Below are 19,599 nucleotides of genomic sequence, written 5' to 3' on the forward strand. Positions count from 1 at the left end.
TGTATGTTTCTCCCATTTCCTTGTAAGAAAACTTTTTCTCAACATCTATGATAGTAGAAAATTTACTCAACATTTTATTCATTTCTTATTTATTTATTCAATAAAAATGTAATAATTTAAATTTAATAACTAATTTAAATTATATGAATCATTACATTTTTATAAAATGAATGACTCATATTTAAAATAATTTTTTTTACGGATAGAGGTGGATCTCTCTCTTTTGTCATTAGTCCTTTTTAGTTAAGTAAAATAGGTTTTGTCCAAAAGAAAATAGTCAGATTCTAGACATTTTTATATTATATTTATTTATTTTATCAATAATTTTCCTCTCTATCAATTCTCTCATCCTACATCCAATCGCCACTGTCATTTTCTCACCATGCAACATGATTACGAATAATACCAACAATCTTTGAACCTCCATCAATTTTGGGACTCACCCAATCCTGGGTTTTCTTAATCTCACAATAAAGTTTCCAACTTTATCAGATTCAGATTTGTTTTAAGAGATGGGTAAGGTTGCGGTGGGAGCTGCGGTTGTTACCGCCGCCGCTGTGTGTGCTGCGGCGGCTCTGGTGGTGCGCCACCGTATGAAATGCTCAGGAAAGTGGGCACGTGCCATGGCCATAGTGAAGGATTTAGAGGAAAAGTGTGTGACCCCAATTGTGAAACTTAGACAAGTGGGTGATGCAATGGATGTGGAGATGCATGCTGGTCTTGCATCAGAAGGTGGTAGCAAGTTGAAGATGTTGATCAGCTATGTTGATAATCTCCCAACTGGGTTTGTAGATTTATCTTCTCTCTCCTCTTTTTGATTTTGTTGTTTTTTGTTGACTTTTTTTTTGGTTCTACCAAGAAAAGATCCTCTGTCCCACAATTATTGTGTTTTCATATCCTAGCCACTCCGAATAATATAAAAATGTTATTTTATTTTTTTAGAATTTTTTCATTTTAATTACATGACACTTTTGTGATCTCTTTTCCTACCCAGCGTAAACTAATCTCTTTCGAGATGTGTGCTATTCCTCCCAATAAGAGTTGTTACCATGAATCATGTTGTTTTGTTGTTGACTTTATGATATTATAAGATATGTGATTTTATCTAATTTGGATTTGTTCAAAATTTTGTATTTAAAAGAGTTAGATCACTTTTGTTTGAAACAGTTAAGGATCAAAGTTGATGTCGGATTTGAGGGTTGTCTTTTTTTATTTGATGTTTTTGATTTTTGTTATCAACATTTGAATGATTTGTCATGTGGGACGATTCAAGATGATAATGTGGTTTTGCTCTTTAGAACTTACATGATTAACTTCTTTTTTTGTGGGGTCGGGTTGGGAAAATCAGTCATGTTAATATAACTACCCAGTTGTTAATTTTTCAGACCACACTGGTTGATAACAGTCTACTAATATAATATAGCATCTGATTGTTTATAGTGTTGTTAAGCATCTGATTGTGTATAGTGTTGTTAAGAATCTGATGACAAGTTACAGAAAAGTATCTACTATTATAACAGTTTTGGGGTTTAATTTGACATGTTTGACAAACCTGATTTAAGTACAAAAAGTGCTTTTTTGGAAAGAGATAAATGATTCTATAGAAGTTGAAAGTTTATTTGGAAAAATAATGTTAGATTATTTTGAAACCAATCTCATCTTTCTTATTTCATCCGTGCAAAAGTAGTTGCCAAACAAATACTATTAATCTAAACAGATAACATCATACCTTTTTCGTTGTTGTTTTATAATCTAAACAAATAACAAATATCATCAAAATCACTTTTCAGAGGACATATCCAAGAACAAGATTAATTCTATTATAATAGATTATACATACAAATGATTATTGAAATAATTTATTTTTGCATTTAATCCAAACATTGTTTTCCCATCCAGGGCAAAAAGTTAAATATTCTGAAATATGATCTTGCAATGCTTAAATATTTTTTCCTCTTTGGTTATCTTCACTTTGTCCCATTTTATTACAGGGATGAGGAAGGACTCTTTTATGCACTGGACCTTGGTGGCACAAACTTCCGTGTCCTTCGTGTACATTTAGGTGGGAAAGAGAAGGGTGTTATTAACCAGGAGTTCGAAGAAGTTTCTATTCCCCCTCATTTGATGACTGGTTCTTCAGATGTAAGTGTGTTATATGAAAATCTATCAGTATTGAGCTTGCCTATCCTCTGATGTATATACATTGTCGTTACTCGTTACAGGGATTATTTGATTTTATAGCATCAGCTCTTGCAAAGTTTGTTGCTTCAGAACCTGACGGGTTTCTTCCTCCCAATGGGAGACAAAGAGAGCTGGGCTTTACTTTCTCATTCCCTGTGATGCAAACATCAATTTCATCTGGGACTCTAATCAAGTGGACTAAGGGTTTCAACATTGAAGATGCGGTAATTTGTTACCGTGATTTAGTTATATTCAATTTTATTTATACTTCTATTTTTTCTTGTAGTCGTTTATCTTTATTATATTTTGATGCATGATCTATAGAAATTCCTTTTGTTATTGTATTAAATTTTCCGACTCCAGATATTACCAAGCTTACCTCATTAGGGTTCAAATTTGTATCATATGAACTCTTTTCAAAGAAAGAAGTTTCTTCTACTAGTTTTCTCTTTGATCCTATACTACTCTCTCATTGAACATGATAATTTGACTGCCGCTCCTTTATGGTTTGTTTGTAGGTTGGTGAAGATGTGGTGGCAGAACTAACCAAGTCCATGGAAAGAATTGGCTTGGATATGCGAGTTGCAGCTCTAGTCAGTCTCGCTCCTCTCTCTTTAATCTTTTCGGTTTCTTTTTTAGTGAGGAATTTAGAACCATGATTTCCAGTTTTTGTCTGACAGAAAGTTTGGAGCATATGGTTTTATAGTGTCTTTTTTGTAAACTTTCAGTTGCTTGATTTCTTACACTGGAACTAAAACCTTATTTGGTTGTGTGGTGTAGGTTAATGATACCATTGGAACATTAGCTGGAGGCAGATTCTACCATCAGGATGTCATTGCTGCTGTGATTCTTGGTACCGGGACAAATGCAGCATATGTAGAACGTTCGCACGCTATACCAAAATGGCACGGTCTTCATCCAAAATCCGGAGAGATGGTGAGTAGGCAGGCAAAAAATTCCATTAACTTTTTATCCCTCAAATCCATCCATTTTAAACCAATCCAGTCAACTAATTAAAATAATATGTTTTAGTGGATTGGATCTATTGGGCTATTTTTTGAGATGGGCAGTTTATAACCTAACCAAAATATCCAATGGATATCCAATTATCAATACATGCAATGGATATCCAATTCGCGTAGATCTTGAAGTAGGCTAAGGAGACAGTGCAGGAGTGTGTGTCGGAGTCCATAAGCATGAACAATGAGGATGGTTTTGGTGGGCCATGAACACTTTAAGCTTGAAAGATTCTGTCTAGCCATTAGCTATAGGTAGATGGAAACGGACAAGAATACTTTTGTGGGAAGGCAACCTCAAAAGGGTGCTGCTTTGGGCAGAGAGTTTATTGGGATGATGATGGTGATGCCTATTTGATATTATCCTTTTAAAGAGAAACTTTTTAGAGTGAACAAAATTTTTGGAGAGGTTAATATATTTTTTAAATATATGATTTTAAATGGGAGGATTGAATATCCATTGGTCCAATCCATTCAAATGAACCAATGGATGGATTGAATATCAACAACAACCAAGCTTTAATTGTAAGTAGATCGTACATTGATTGTTTGTTATTTTATCATTCTATTGTAATCCAATTCAAACATGCCTATGTGTGTTTTATGGTATACGTCGCTGGTCCTAAGCCTGGATAAAAGATGAAAGTTGTGTTAGGTAGTCGACAACTAACATAAAACTTGTCTAGTCATATGACATGGATCAGTGATGTGATAATGTTAATGCTAGGTCGTTCTCAAAAGCAACATGCTGTATTGCTCAAGTACAGTATCAATTTAGCAAGGGCTGCTGCAGCGTCACGTGCATATAGTGAAAAATAAGAGTTTCTGCATTTGTGAGAAAGGTGTGGTAAATAATTTAGTTTACTAGTCTAGGATACTAATCGAAACATGAAATATAGATACTCTTATTGATGAAAAGCCAAGAGAATTAGGTGCTTCAGGTTTTAAGCTGTGGTATGTAAGACAATATTGATGAATGGGGTGAATATTACTGTAGATAAGGAATGGAAGAAGGCTGTGGTTCATGTAAAAAAGAAGAAGATAAGATTTGTCCTAGAGTTTGTTGCAAAGGAAAATACCTTTAATATGGTTGGTGCTTACGCACCTCAGGTAGGGATAGAGGAACATCACTAAGATAAAACTTTGGTAGGATTTAGAATGTGTAATCCAAGGAACACCTTTAGTAGAAAAGATTTTTCCGAGAGGGGTTCTCAATAGACATGTTGGGAGGGACACTAAAGGATATGATGAAGGTTTTTGTGGGAGTTATGGCATAGGGGAAACAAATACGAAAGCTAAGGCTATTCTAGATTTCTCCTTAGCTATTGATTTTACCATAGTCAACACTTAGTTTTAAGAAATGAGAGAAACATCTTATCATATATAAGTGTGACGTGACATGTTCTCTAATTGATTACTTTCTTATCAGAAAATAAGATAAAATTTTCTTGGCCTACGAAGTAATACCTAGAAAGTTTGACGACCCAACATAGATTTTAGTTATGGTAGTAAGTGTTAAGAGTAGAGTGAAGAGAACGACCAAGATAATCCCAAGAATCAAGTGGTGGAACTTGAAGGGCAAGGATCAGAGGAACTTCTAACAATGAGTTTTGGAGGAAGGGTTTTGGGAGACACAAAGAAGTGCTAACGATATGTGGGACGAGATGACCAAAGGAAATAGGAAGATAGTAAAGGAGGCACTAGGTGAATATAAAAACTTTGTACCGAAGGATAAAGAAACATGATGGTGGAACAAAAGTGTCCAAGACAATGTTAAGGTGAGAAGCAAATTTTATAAAGCAATATCCTTGTGTAAAAGTATTGAAAGTTGAGAAAAATACAAGACAACTAAGAAAGGCACCAAGAAAGCGGTGTGCGGGATGAGAGATAGAGCATATAATGGTTATAAAAATCTGTATATACCAAGGGAGGAGAAAGAATCATCTATAGGATTGTAAAGGGTAGGGAAAGAAAGGCATGAGACTTGGACAAAGTGAAATGCATTAAAGATGAAGATGAAAAAGTCTCGGTGAAGGATAAAGATATCACAGAAAGATGGAATAACTATTTCACATGCTATTCAATGATGATCGTGATTCTTTGCATTGTGATAGGCTAAGCACTAACGAGGAGGATCAAAATTATTCCTTCATCGTTGAATTCGGGAATTTGAGATGAAAGAAGTTTTGAAAAGAACACAGGAGATATACAAAATTGTGCAAATTATAAGGGGATTAAGTTTACGAGCCATATTATGAAGCTATATGGAGGATAATTGAGCGGGGGTTAAGACAATATATGTGTTTATTGAAAAACAAACTTGGTTTTATGTAGAGGTGGTCGACTATGAAGGCTATACTCTTGTTATAACGAATGATAGAGAGATAATGAAGAATCCAAAATGACTTACACATGGTTTTCATTGATTTGGAGAAGGCATATAATAAAGTTGCTAGAGAGCTATGTGGAAAGCTCTAAAGAAGAAAGGAGTTATGATTGCCTACATTCGAGCAACGAAGGTTATGTATGATGGGGTCGTAGAAGATTTGTTTGTTGATATAGGCCTATGCCAAGGGTCAATATTGATTCCATTCCTGTTTACATTGGTCTTAGATGTGCTTAATGAGCATATCCAAGAACCAGTGCCACAATCATGTTATTCGCGTATGACAATGTCCTAGTGGGAGACTCAAGAAAGGCATTCAATGAGAAGCTAAAAATGTGGAGACAAATTTAGAAGCACATGACTTTTGTTTTAGTCGAAGTAAGACAATATTTATATATGGAGTGTAAGTTTAGAAAGAGGCATGCAAACCATACTATAAAGGTAAAAATTGAAGATCATACCATACCACAAGTTACTAAATTTAAGTATCTTAGGTCAATCATATAACATGATGGGAAAATTAAGAAATATAAATCACATGATTCAAACTTGATGGAAGAAATTGCAAAGTCTTTCAGGTGTCATATATGATAGAACGTAATAGATTAAGGCTTTGTTTGGGAGTTATGAGGGAAAGGGAAGGAGAGAGATCAAAGGGTTAGAAAGGGGGAGGAAGGGAAGGGGAAATGAAGGAAATCCTCCCCCTTGTTTGGGAGTATAAAATTTAGAAGAGGGAGAGTAAACTAATGATAATGTAAGAATATTTTTTATTTTTCCTTTAAAAATGTAATTAATAATGAGAAATTGACAATAATGTATAATTATATAATATTACTAAAAATATTTTGACATTTTATCTCCAAAAAATCCCAAATTGGGGGAACTTTAAAAATAGACATATGGAGGGTTTTGGAGGGTTTGAGAAATCCTCCAAAACCATCTCCTCTCCTTCATCCAACTCCCAAACAAGGGGAAAGTTTTCCAAAACCATCCCTTTCCTTCCCTTCCCCTCCAAAACCCCACTCCCAAACAAGCCTAAGGGGAAAATTTACCATACAATTGTAGGACTCGTAATGTTATGAGGTTGAATATTGAGCAGTAAAATGTCAACAAGAAGATAAGCTCAATGTAACAAACATGAGAATCTTGCGTTGGATGAGTGGACATACTAGACATGATAGGATTAAGAATGAATTCATTAGGGAGAAAATTGGAATAGCTCTTATTGTAGAAAAGATGGTAGAGTCGTGCCTTAAATGGTTTGGGTATGTGCAAAGGAGACTGTTAGAAGCCTTAATAAGCAGAGTAAACCAAATGGATATTAGTCCAATTTCTAGAGGTAGATGGAGACCAAGAAAAATAATAAACACGTAGAAATCAATGCTTTGTCAATGGACATGATATATGACAGAGCATCATGGCGTCGTTCCATCCATGTAGTCGACGATCCCACCTAATGTGACCGATTTGATTGTATTATAATCCCATCCAACCATCTACCACCTCTAATAGTATGTATTAAGTAGGTTTTGAACAAGGTAGTCAAAATCGCGAGCTTACTCGTGAGATCGCACGATCTTACGATCCTCAACCTCCAACCCGTGCTCGATCTCAGTCTTGGATGCGCCTCCATGGGATCGGTGGAATCGTCGTGCAGGTGCGTAAAACCGGTGGAGTCGACGAGCCCACCGATCCCTAGATCTCTGTCACAACACTTCCTCTCTCTCTCACTCTCTTCTTCACGTCCTCACTCTCTCAATCGAATAGAGAAGGTTCAAACTCATCACATAGTCGCCATTAGAAGGGTAGAGAAGCATGTTCGAACTGATAATAGCTGATTAGCCGCCGTTGAAGGGTAGAGAAGAAGGTTCAAATTGATTACACAGCCGTCATTGGAAGAGTAGAGAAGAAGGCTAACCGGGTCATGTGCAACCCGGTTTGTTAAAACCCTAGTTTTATTTATTTATCAAAAACGGGTTTGATGGGCTTTTAAGCCCAATTTCTTTTTTAGCCTCATAAACTTATTAAAATGTGACCAGTGGGCTGGGAAACCCTATTTTTTTTAGTTGGAAGATAAAAAAGGTGTATTATTTTGCTATCATGACCTATCAGGGGGCATGACCTATGAAATATTATACCTATGGCTCTTATAATTTGAATATATATTACTTCATAACTTATATAATATTAGTTCAGAATTTATATAATATTACTTGATAATTTATATACATTCTTTATTTTTAACATTATTTTTAGTATTATGACTTATAAACATATATATATGAATATTTATTGTATTATATATATATATACATACTAATAAGTAGAATCTTACGAGTCGTGTTACGATCCTACATTTACGATCTTTGACTCTCCTCCCGATCCTAAGTGAAATCTCGATTTTAACTACCTTGGTTTTGAATATTTATTACTCTTAATTTCTTGCATGATAGAACTGTTTTTATGGTGATACTAAAGTTTAGCTGGTGCCGAAGTATGCTGACTACGTAACTATTATAGGTTATAAACATGGAGTGGGGTAATTTCCGATCGTCACATCTTCCTCTAACTGAATATGATCAAGCTCTAGATGCGGAGAGCTTAAACCCCGGAGAACAGGTAATTATTGTCCATATTCTTTGAAAGAAATGACTAATGTCAATGTTTAACATTACTCCACAATTGTTTGCAGATTTTTGAGAAGTTGATTTCGGGTATGTATTTGGGGGACATTGTAAGGAGAGCTTTACTGAAGATGGCTGAAGAAGCTGAATTTTTTGGAGATACTGTTCCCCCCAAGTTGAGAGTTCCTTTCATACTAAGGTACAATAATTTATACCACTAAACAGCCACTTCTACTTGCCAAGGATAATACCTGTTTATATTGCTATCTTGCTTTCTTTTGGATTTATTTTTTGCATGTCTACTTTGCCATATACTAACAACGAATCTAATACCGAGTCTGCATATTAGTTACTTGAATTTAACTGAAAGATGAGCAAGCTTCGATGCATGCTTTGTTCAGATTTCTTCCCGTGGACCATCTTAGTATCATGCTGGAATGATAATCCCCCTTTTACTGCTCATTTTTCAGGATTGCTTGTTATATTCTTGCTGTAGTTAATTGGTGGCCACACCATTGACATATTTGTTCAGCTTTCTACTTATTTTGAAACTTGTAAATAGCACTGGACTTCTGTATTACAAGTTTACAACAAGATTGGGTTGTCTTTGTGCCTTTTGGTCTCATTGGGTTGATAGGAGAGAATAGGATAAAAAGTGAAATTGAGGATAAAAAGGTTTGTGGTTTTTTCTTTTATAAAACAATGAGGGAAATGGTATGATTGAAATTATTTTCACCCCCTTATTTTTATCAAGGTAAAAGCATGGATAATGAAAAAGTTTTATTCTGATAATTTTACTATCTTTGCAATAAACCAAATTTAGGTGAACCAGCAAAAACATATATCCATTTCTTTAAACAAGCATTGAAATGGTATTCACTCCTCATTTTTATCATTTCATTTTCATTCCTTCCTTTACACTGTATCACCTGTTTTGTCCTTTTGAGTTGCATAAATCTTCATTGCCAATGCAACACTTCACTTTTTTTGGTATTAGAGCTTTTAGAGTTCTGACATCTTTTGTATTAGAACACCTGACATGTCTGCCATGCACCACGACACATCTCCAGATCTGAAAGTGGTTGGAAACAAATTGAAGGATATATTAGAGGTATGTATGCTCTACTGATCATGTTGAAATATTCCTATCATTTCTCACAAGGTCATGGTTTTAAATTGCAGTTGCAACTTGCAACTTGCAACTATCATTATATTATATTCCATTATTCACAATTGCGGAGAAATGTGGTTGATGCAAGTGCAGTTGTGGAGGCTATCTAAACCACGATTACTGTTTGGACCAATGTAAAAAGTGTGCCTTTATTGAGTTGCCTTTTCTTGAATTGATTGTGAAAAGCTGGAAACTGATGATAGACTAAACTCTAAGGACATGTTTATGGTCTATCCGCATTTAAAATCCTCAAACGGAAGTGATTAGATTTTCATACTGCTTTTCTTTTTGTCAGATATCTAATACATCCGTAAAAACGAGGAAGGTTGTCGTGGAACTTTGTAACATTGTCGCTAGTCGTGGGGCCCACCTTGCTGCTGCCGGTATTTTGGGAATCCTTAAGAAAATAGGAAGAGACACCGTTAAGGCAGGGGAGAATACAAAATCTGTGATAGCCTTGGATGGAGGATTGTTCGAACACTACACTAAATTCCGAACTTGCTTGGAGAGTACACTGAAGGAATTGCTGGGAGATGAAGCAGCTGATACCCTTGTCATTGAGCATTCAAATGATGGCTCTGGTATTGGAGCAGCCCTTCTTGCAGCTTCTCATTCTCAGTATTTGGGAGTGGAAGAGTCCTAAAGTTATTGCCATGGTAAAAAGACATGTAGTAATATTCATTTTGTATGCATTATAAATCAACATATTGAAGCAGTGATGCCTAAGTTACTGCAACATTAAAGCTCCTGTGGTAGTTACCATTGCATTTATTATTATTTTGGTTGCATTGTGCCTCTGCTATGACGAGGAATAAGTTGGGAGATGTAAACTTAACTGTGAGAAGTCACCTTTTGCGGAATGTAGCTTGCCTGTTTACAACAGGAATAAATCAGGACTTAATATATTAAGAAGTCTTGAAAATTTCATTTCTATTGTTAGATAACATAGTTACTTTGGTCTTTTACCTTCTGTGTGTGTTATCAATTTGGTGTTTTTTTTTTGTCAATAAGGAACGCTAAGTTGTTACTTAGCGATGAAAATAGCTCATGTGCTTGCACATGAAGACTTTTTATTGTGTAAATTGTCATTTACAAGATAAGTGATATATGTCACACTTGATAGTCTTTAGTTAGGATTATGTTATAAACATTAATGGAAATAATACAACAAGAAGTGGAGCAATGTGTTGTATTCATTGTATATACATTATATTCATCCTATAAGCTAGCTTGTAAGCAGTTTCTAATTGCCAATAACTGAATTCCAACTATAATTGGAATTAACAAATTTTCCTGCCAATTCTAGGATTGCATAAATTGTTGCATTTGGAAGAAGTTAACCAGTTTTTAGTTCATTCTTGATCTTGTAATTATTTTCAACTTCTTATAATACAAAAGTCTCGAAACTCTTAAGTTTCCTAGAAATGCATTGAATTTTTTAGGGTTCTATTTTGAATTTCTAGAATCTCCATATCAGTTACTATCAAGAGCTTCTTTTTTGGGAAGAGTAAGAAATGACAAAATCAACCCAAACACAAGTTGTAGTGAGAGAAGTAGAGGATTGATTGGAAAGTCCTATGGTGGAGAAGATTGAAAAGCTTATTATAGAGCTTGTTGGAGCTATGCAGAAGACTTGGTAGAATCATTGAAAGACACTATAAATGAATAGTTGAAAAAGAACATGGATGATTTTAAGGGTCCATCCAAGGGAAGGGGTTGCACAAAAAGATCATCAAAGCTTAGAACTTCTAACACAAGTGATATTCATAACAATTCTTCTATTTATACTTATGAACTAGGTTGGTTAAGATTGATTTTTCCTCGTTTGAATGGTGAAAATGTCAAACAATGGATATCAATGTGAAATGTATTTTGAAATTGATTGGACCCTAGAGAATGTGAAGCTTAACCTTAACCTGGTAGTTATACATTGAGGGTAAAGCTTTTACATTAGCATTATGCCTATTTGAAATCCATGAGGAACAACCATTGGCCTACTTTGAAAAATACATGGATATGTTAGTTGAAAGGGTTAGGGAGGTGTGTAAAGAGCTCATGGTAGAGTTGATGAACTTGAAACATAAGGAACAATGAGTAATTATTACGAGGAATTTGATGCAATAATCACTAGGTTAGATCTTTCAGCAGAGTATACTCTTAATTGTTTTTTTGGGAGGATTAAGGCTTGACAGTTGACATGCAAATGCTAGTAAGATTGTTTCACCCTCAAAAAGTGATTAAGGCCTTCAGTTAATCTGTAAGAATAAACTAATAGTCATGGGGAAAATAGTTTAGTTGAATGTAGAATTGCTAAAACACAAACCAATATGAAGCCTATATTGGCTAGACACATGCCAGTAGAGGGTATCAATATAGAAACACTAAAGGCTAAAACAAGTCTTGATGAACTTGTCCCACGCTTACATGAACGAGAGAAAGAATAAATGCCTTTGTTATTTTCACAATGATCCTTATAGCCCTGAACACAATCTGACACATAGGAAGGTTCAATTGTATTTTGTTGGATTAGATGAAAGTAAATATGATGAGGTTGAGGAGTTACCAGGTTCCAAGGAGATTACGGATACCAAAATCTTCGTGAATTCCTGAACTGGTACAGAAAGCTTCAGAAATAGAGGGTGATAGGAAGCAATAACAAGAAACCTCTACATATCTTAATTTACAGTGACCGTACACATATTTTCTTAGATAACAATATGGCAAAGAAATAAGGTTGTAGACGGGAGGAATTAGAGACATTAATGGTAACAACTACTGATAGTAGTAAATTGAAAATCTCTTCTATGATCATGAGGTTGAAATGGACACTCTAGAATAATGATGTTCAAGCTAATAAGATGCTAATTCTCCTGAGATGTTGTGATATGTTATTTGCAACCACTTAATTTTGTCCCATCCATTATCTTCACATACTCTAAAAGTAAAATAAAAATAATAACGAAATATAAAAGCTAAAAAAATATAATAAAACATGTGATCAATTTAAATAAAAATATAAATCATCGCAAGTTTGATTTCATCAAAATTTGTTAAAATAATAGATTAAGGATCATAATTTGAAAATAAATCAAATAATTTTTGGTCATTTGAGAGAGAGTAAATAAATTTTGATTTTGTTTCAATTTTCCTACTCAATTTTCATAAATGATTTTAAGTGACTTGGTAGTGTTGGGATGTTATTTCAAACATTAAATTTGTTACTCAATTTTCGTTTTATTTTTTTTATAAAAAACAAGACGGTTTTAAATGGCTTAACGGATAATCATTGGTTCAATAATGGGGATGTTATTTCAAAATTAAATTTGTCTGATTTTTGGTTGCCATTATTAAGCATGGAATAACATGAAGATGACTAAGGCCTAGTCTAGGATAGATAAGCTACAGCTAGAAAGCCAACCCGTATGAATCATGAACCCAATTCTTGTAGATCCCTTGAGTTGAATTTTTTTAAATCATACACCCAAGTCACAATGAAATATATCAATCCTCATACCTATGGAGAAAGATCATTAGTGCATATGGTTTTTAACTATTATGTTGGGCAATAAAAATGAGTTTTTGTCTCTGAGTTTGGAATTGAATTAAAGAAGCTCCTTCTTCAATCATGTGTTAATGATAATCATGGGGAAATGAATTGGAAGAAAATCAAATGAAACATGAATTATGACAAAAAGTGAAGACTCAAAAGAAAAGAGTCAGTTGAAGAAGGAGAACCAAAATGGTTGATAACAAAGAATGAGCAATACATGAAATTGGGAAGTGAACCTCAAAGTGAACAAAAGAAGGAAATGTAAGTATGTACTAATGATCTACTTCCCTCTTTGTATCCTAGAAAAACCAATTATCTTTGTAGCCATGCCTCATTACAACCTAATGTTAAGTCCTTGAGATCCATGGTTGAACTTGTGTACATGGCTTGACTGAAATGAAAGGCAAAATCAAATTTTTTGAACCCAACAAAGAAGCGAGTGAAACACTTAACCTGTAAGCATGAGAGAGTTCATTTGATTGAATTGAGTAGTTATTCTTGCTATTCTGTTTGAAATTGAACTGCATGTATATTCTGTATCAGTTGGAACAAATATCACTATGACTAATCATGAAAGATGTCTCTAGGAAAAGCAATTGAATGATTTTAGATGTTGCCATGATTGGATGATTTTTTTGTTTTGAAAAACCAGATCCTCTGAGTTGAATAGAGCCTTGTTACTTTGCTTGAGGACAAACAAGATTCTAGGTTGGGGGGAGTTTGTTAAGTGCCATTTTATGAATGAAATGTATATGACTTTGGGTACTTAGTGTATAGTCATGATGCAAATTATATACAACTCCCAAGAACCTAGTTTAATTTTGTCATGCTTAGGAACTTACATGTGTTTATATCAATTGCAGAATAAAAAGCATGCAAAAAGAGGAGAAAAAGGAGAATTTGAGGTTTTTGAACACTGCACCCCTCGTATGAGCCACATCCTCACCCAATCAGTAAGAATGTTCCTCGCCTAAGCGATAATTCAAGGATAAGAGGCCTAAATCACTGCCTGTCCCTCGCCCAAGCAAGGGACTGTCGCTCAAGAAACAAATGAAGGAAAAAGCCTGAATCCCTGCCTAGTCCTCGCCCAAGCGAGGTGTTCATGTTTGAAAGTGATCATCTCTCTCGCTCAAGCGAGAATCTCTAGCTTGAGCGAGAGACCAGAAGTCTAGAAAAGATATAGGCGGTTACAAAAAGCAAATGGGGTAACCAACCATTTTCCAAGCTTTATCACACGGTTTTTTAGAGAGTGAAACATTGGAGAAGAGGAGAGAACTTGCGGGAACGACTTTAGATCTATAATTTCTTGTAATTTCTCATGAGAAGAGTGTTATAATGGAAATGATGAGTGACTAGTTCTTTAGTGTTGGGATAGAAAATGTAATCTTCTAACTTTTGTATTCATGGATTCAATTCTTTAATGTATTCAGTTACTTGATTTTGGGAAGTATATCCCGCGTGTAATTCTTGAATTTATTTTGCTACTGAATTCTTGATATTAGATCCATATTTAACTGGGAAGTTGAATGTGGTATCGAATCAGGTTTATCTTCCTTGATACATCATTGCTCTAGGAATAGACATGATGTATGAATTGTTTTTACATTAAACTTAAGGCTAGATAATTGGTTAAATATCCAAGGAACTGGTATTTAAGTAATTATCAAAGAATTTTGTACTCAAGGAATTGATACAAATGATTCAAAGAAAATGTGCATCAAAATCTGTAATTTCACAAGTTATGTGGAATTGAATTTAAGGATTGCAAAGGGAAAGAAAGATGAACTTCAATCCCAACTCATTTAATTTCATAGTTTAACTTTTACATTTTTACAACTTTATTCAAAAACCAAACCAATATCAAAATATATTCAATCTACTTCTTTAAGAATTAGTATAAATTCACTCTGCTCTCTGATGACGATATCTCGGTATTTACCAGATTTTGTTATTTGAACAATATGGTTCACTTGCCATACCAAAAATCCCAACAATACATGGCGCCTTTCACTTGGTGAGGTATGCTACTACCTCTTGCGCAACTTTTCTACTTTGTCTATACTGACTAGCTTGTCTCCCCTGTATCGAGTCATTATCCCTGCTCCTAACATATACTCACTCGTGTTTCACATTGGTCCCCTACCAACCATGCTAATCATTAGCTAACATTGGCACAGCCTGGGCTACCCAATCAAATGTAGCTACCCAATCATAATGCACTAGATTTTAAGCCTTTGTTTGGTAGAGTGTAAATAAAAGAGAAAGAGAATGAGATGAAAGAAGTTGAAGAGAGATATGGTCTTTCTATTCCTTGGTTTAGGGGAGAGTTCAAAGGGAGAAAATGAAAATAGAGTGAGGCCCGTGAAATTTCTTTTTCCTCTAAAGTGAGGAGAAAATGGGAGAGGAAGAGGGACTAGGATCTGATGTTCCAAACTGTGTCCTAAATCATGTTTTGGACCAATGATATTGAAGCAAAAACCAAAAAATAATGAATATTTAATTTTTTTAATTGACATGACATGTTTTCACTGATCTAGGATATAGTTTGAGACATTATTTAAGACAACAGATTCTTGTCCAAGGAAGAGTAAAGATAAAACATCACTTCTTTCTCTTCCTTTTCTATACAACCAAATAACACTAAAATTCATTCTATTTCTCATCTCTTTCTCTCTTTTCATTCTCTCTCTTACATATTTTTTTATTCTTAATTTCTTCTGTCCAACCAAAGGAAACATAAGTTAAAGATCTAGATTCGGGAGTGGTTACGTATCGAGAAAGATGTTAGCACTTGTCCTCTCATACTAAGATAGTACCCCACTAATTACATGGGCTAATTTATACCCTTAAGTTGTTTTATTATTTTATTTATTTTTTAGAGGAAAACTTATTTTTTATTTTTGTGTGTGAGAAGATTGTTATTACTCCTACATATAATCATGAACAATATGAAATCAAGACTAGACAGTTTTGGGTTGAAAAATATTTATTATTCGTGTCTTTTATTTATTTTTGGGAACAAAAGTGGGCATAGCGTATTCGTTCATGTGATTAGATTGTTTTACTTTTTATCTTTTCTTTCTTTGCAATTATTTCATATTTGTGTGAATAACAATAATAATTCAACTAATATTAATGAAAATCCACTTGATACAAATAATGATATAAAATATTTCACTTTAATAAGGATGATAAATAATTTTTATAATATGTAAATAATTAAGAAAACTAATTATGGAAAAATAATTGTAATAAATAAATGATAATATTGATTAGAACATGTCTTTCAATAATAAATGCATTTTTTGATAAATATAATATCCTTATATTATTTTTTTGATTAATCCCTACAAAAATATTTTTAATAATTTATACTTATGATATATCCTTCACTAACAAAAATAAATGGCAATAAATAATATATAAGTATTTATCAACTAAATTAAAAGTATAAAAAATAGAAGAAAAAACTATTATTATATTAAGGATGAATGAATGAGTGTGAATATTCGTTCTTTTTCTCAACTTATTGTTTGAACGAATATGCTACACCACTTTTGTTCCTAAAAATAAATAAAATGTTGGGTACCAGTGAGGTAAGAACACACTTAGAGAGGGTGAATAAGTGTAGTGGATCACTAAGCCCGCTTTTTGTTAAATATTTATGAAACGACAAGTGCACCGTATCGTAGAAGTAATAAAATCCGGTAAAGTACTAGGATATCATCCTCAGAGAGCAAAGTGGATTTACACTAATTCATACAAGAATGAATTGAGTATATATTTGCAATGATGTTTGTATAAAATTTGATGTTTAATTGTAACAACTCATAAATTGAACAAAAAGAAAGTAAAATAAATTGAGATCGAAATGCATCGTTCTTTCTCAATGACATCCATGGATTCAATTCCAAGTGAATTATGAAGTTACTGATTCAGATGCACATATCATTCAAATCAATCACGTCAATCCCTTGAGTGTAAAATCCTTAGATAATTGCTAAAATACCAATTCCGTGGATATTTGATCAATTAACTAGCATTACGTTCCATGTAAAAACAATTCGTGCATCATTCTCCATTCTTAGAGTAATGATGTATGAAGGAAGATGATCCAAGTTCAGTGTCAAGTTTAACTTCACAATTAAACTTGAACCCAAGAACAAGAAATTAGTAGCAAATTAAATTCATCCATTAAGAACAGGATTAACTTCCCAAAATCAAATAACAATTACAATGGAATCAAATCCAAGAGTACAAAGGTTAGAAGATTACATTTTGAATCCCTCAGCAAGATCTAACCACTCCTTCTCGCTATTACAACACTTGAATCATGAAATTATACAAGGAAATATGTGAAGTAGAATCGTTTCCACGATTTCTATCATAATCTCCTTCTTTTTCCCTCTCCTTTTTCGTGCAGAATATGTTCTAAAAGTGAATAGAGATCCCTCTGACTTCCGAAAACCGCCAATATTAGTGCCAACTTCCAAGCTCTCACCCAAGCTAGAGATTCTCGCTTGAGCAAGTAAATAAGAGGATTTCAGACCCCAAGCATCTCGCTTGGGCGAGGATCAGGCCTGACATCAGGTCCTTTTTGCTCCAATTATCGCTTGGGCGAGGGACAATAGTGATTTCTGGTGATTTCTCTCCTATTTGTGGCTTGGGCAACCATGTCCTCGCTTGGGCGAGGCTTGCGATGCTCAGAAGTACCAATCTTCATCGTTTTCTCCTTTTGTTCTTAAATCTTACCCTGAAACAACATAAACACATAAAATTTCCTTCACAAGACAAAATTACTAAGTTATCAAGAATTTTATACAGTTACATCATAAATGTGCACTGAGTGCCCCAAAAGCATATGAATTTACTTAACAATTTGACACTTAACAAACTCTCCCAACTTAGAATCTTGCTTGTAGTGATAGATTTGCAGTGTTCTTTTGGATTAGTTTGAGTGTTGGCGGAGAATTATTGTCTATCTGAGTTCTGTTCTACCATTTGGTTAGCCAACTGACCCACATGAGTCTCCAAATTTATGATAGAAGCATCAATGTTTTTCTAGTTTGAGATGGAGACTTGCATGAACTTCTCCAATGTTTCTTCCAACTTTGTCTACCTCTCATGTAATGGTGGATGTGGACCTTGCTGATAAGATGGTTGGTATGATGGTTGCTTGTTAGATGGTCCTGCATCGTGCCTCCACCCAAAATTCTGATTCTAGTTCTGGTTCCCCCTCCAACCCTATGAAAACTGATTGTTGAATGAAGGGTTGTTAAGGAAATTAGCTTGACGATGTTGATTGTTAACATACTGAACATCTTCTGCTTGTGTGTTGGTTGACATTGAGCAATGACCAATAACACGATCGCTCCCAAAAAACTCACAATGTAGCACCTGTTGATGAACAAAAGGAGTCTGCACCACATTCAATTGTTGAGGCAACTTGTGTAACACCGTGTTGTTTAGAGCACTTTTAATTAAGTAATTAGTATTAATGGATTAATTATAGAAATTAATCAGTAATGTTTTAGGCTAAACCTCAGTTGCGTTTTAGTCTTGTATTATGATTTTCTTGCTTGCCCTATTGTTTCAAGATTTTTGAAGTATAAAAGTTTCCGAGACGATTTCAGGTCGTTTTATCGAGTTTTCGCCCAGTTTTTGAGTTCCGTAACTCAAAATCGAATTCCGATTTCTCAGTTGGCTTAGAAATATTATTTCTAGTCAAAATAGGCACCAAGTTGTCTTAGATATTTTTCACCTCGAAATTCAAGTTTCGACGTTTCGGGCAAATGTCCTAAATCGAGTGATTGTATATTTCTGGACGAAATTATCCGAAAATGTTCATACACGACATTTATCGGGAAATTATATCATATCAATAAAGTTATAAGTAATCATTTCATGAGCCACTTACTTGTTATACAAGTAATGCAAAAGCTTCCGAAAGTCCCTAAATCACTCAACAACTCCTCTCACTCCACCATCATTAGACACATCACATATGCTAGACTAAATCTACTTACTTTGCATTAAATTTTCTAATTTGATGAGGGTGAGGCTCTCCTATAAATACCTCACACCATTCTCTCATTTTTACACTAAATTCCCTATACAAACTAAAGTAATCTTTTATTTTCTCTTCTTCATCTTCTTCTTATACTTCACAGAAAGTTATGAGCTTTTATTATGCTGTTCATAAAGTAGATTTTATATTTGTTCTTTAAGTATTTTATGAAGGCATAACTAAAGGGGATGATAATAAATATGGACCTTTATGTAGTTTTTGAGTTTTGTAAATCTTGAAATTTCTTCCTTGTTCTTAGATGGAAAAACTATATCTTTGGACAAGGTTAGATGAGTTATTTGTTTGGAAATATTAGAAATTATTGTTAGTATTTGAATATGTTTAAAGGTGATGATTTTAACATCAAAGGAACCTTTAATGTGTTTAGGAAAAAGTTTGTATTTTATTCTTGAAAGTTTATGATGTTGATGAGTTGTTATTGAAAATGTTTCATTTTTAGAAAGTATTATGTTTTAAAAGTGGTTTAGCATATTTTACTCTTTGATTCCCAAGTTAAAATAATGATTTGGGATCAAAGATGATTTATTAAAGTCTTGACTTCATAAAGGTAAAGTGTTATGAAGTTTTGGATATTAAAGTAGTA

The 19,599-nt window shown here is 34.0% G+C and overlaps 1 protein-coding gene across 1 annotated transcript; it reads left to right on the forward strand.

Annotated features, from left to right (window-relative positions):
• Positions 1–322: 322 nt before the first annotated feature.
• On the forward strand, positions 323–10,309 carry LOC109338720 (hexokinase-1-like). Its single transcript, XM_019576009.1, has 9 exons — positions 323–784; positions 1,992–2,142; positions 2,223–2,405; positions 2,700–2,774; positions 2,962–3,117; positions 8,104–8,202; positions 8,276–8,406; positions 9,237–9,318; positions 9,674–10,309. Exons 1-9 carry the CDS (start codon positions 513–515, stop codon positions 10,019–10,021), a joined length of 1,497 nt encoding a protein of 498 aa, XP_019431554.1. The 5' UTR covers positions 323–512; the 3' UTR covers positions 10,022–10,309.
• Positions 10,310–19,599: the final 9,290 nt, after the last annotated feature.

Source organism: Lupinus angustifolius, unplaced genomic scaffold, assembly GCF_001865875.1.
Source record: "Lupinus angustifolius cultivar Tanjil unplaced genomic scaffold, LupAngTanjil_v1.0 Scaffold_39_85, whole genome shotgun sequence".
NCBI lineage: Eukaryota > Viridiplantae > Streptophyta > Magnoliopsida > Fabales > Fabaceae > Lupinus > Lupinus angustifolius.

Bases quoted from the DNA above. Each gene is read 5' to 3' on its own strand.
- LOC109338720 (XM_019576009.1), top strand. From the start codon at position 513: ATGGGTAAGGTTGCGGTGGGAGCTGCGGTTGTTACCGCCGCCGCTGTG. The intron at 3,118-8,103 runs GTGAGTAGGCAG...TAACTATTATAG, and splicing joins ATCCAAAATCCGGAGAGATG to GTTATAAACATGGAGTGGGG. The intron at 8,203-8,275 runs GTAATTATTGTC...AATTGTTTGCAG, and splicing joins GCTTAAACCCCGGAGAACAG to ATTTTTGAGAAGTTGATTTC.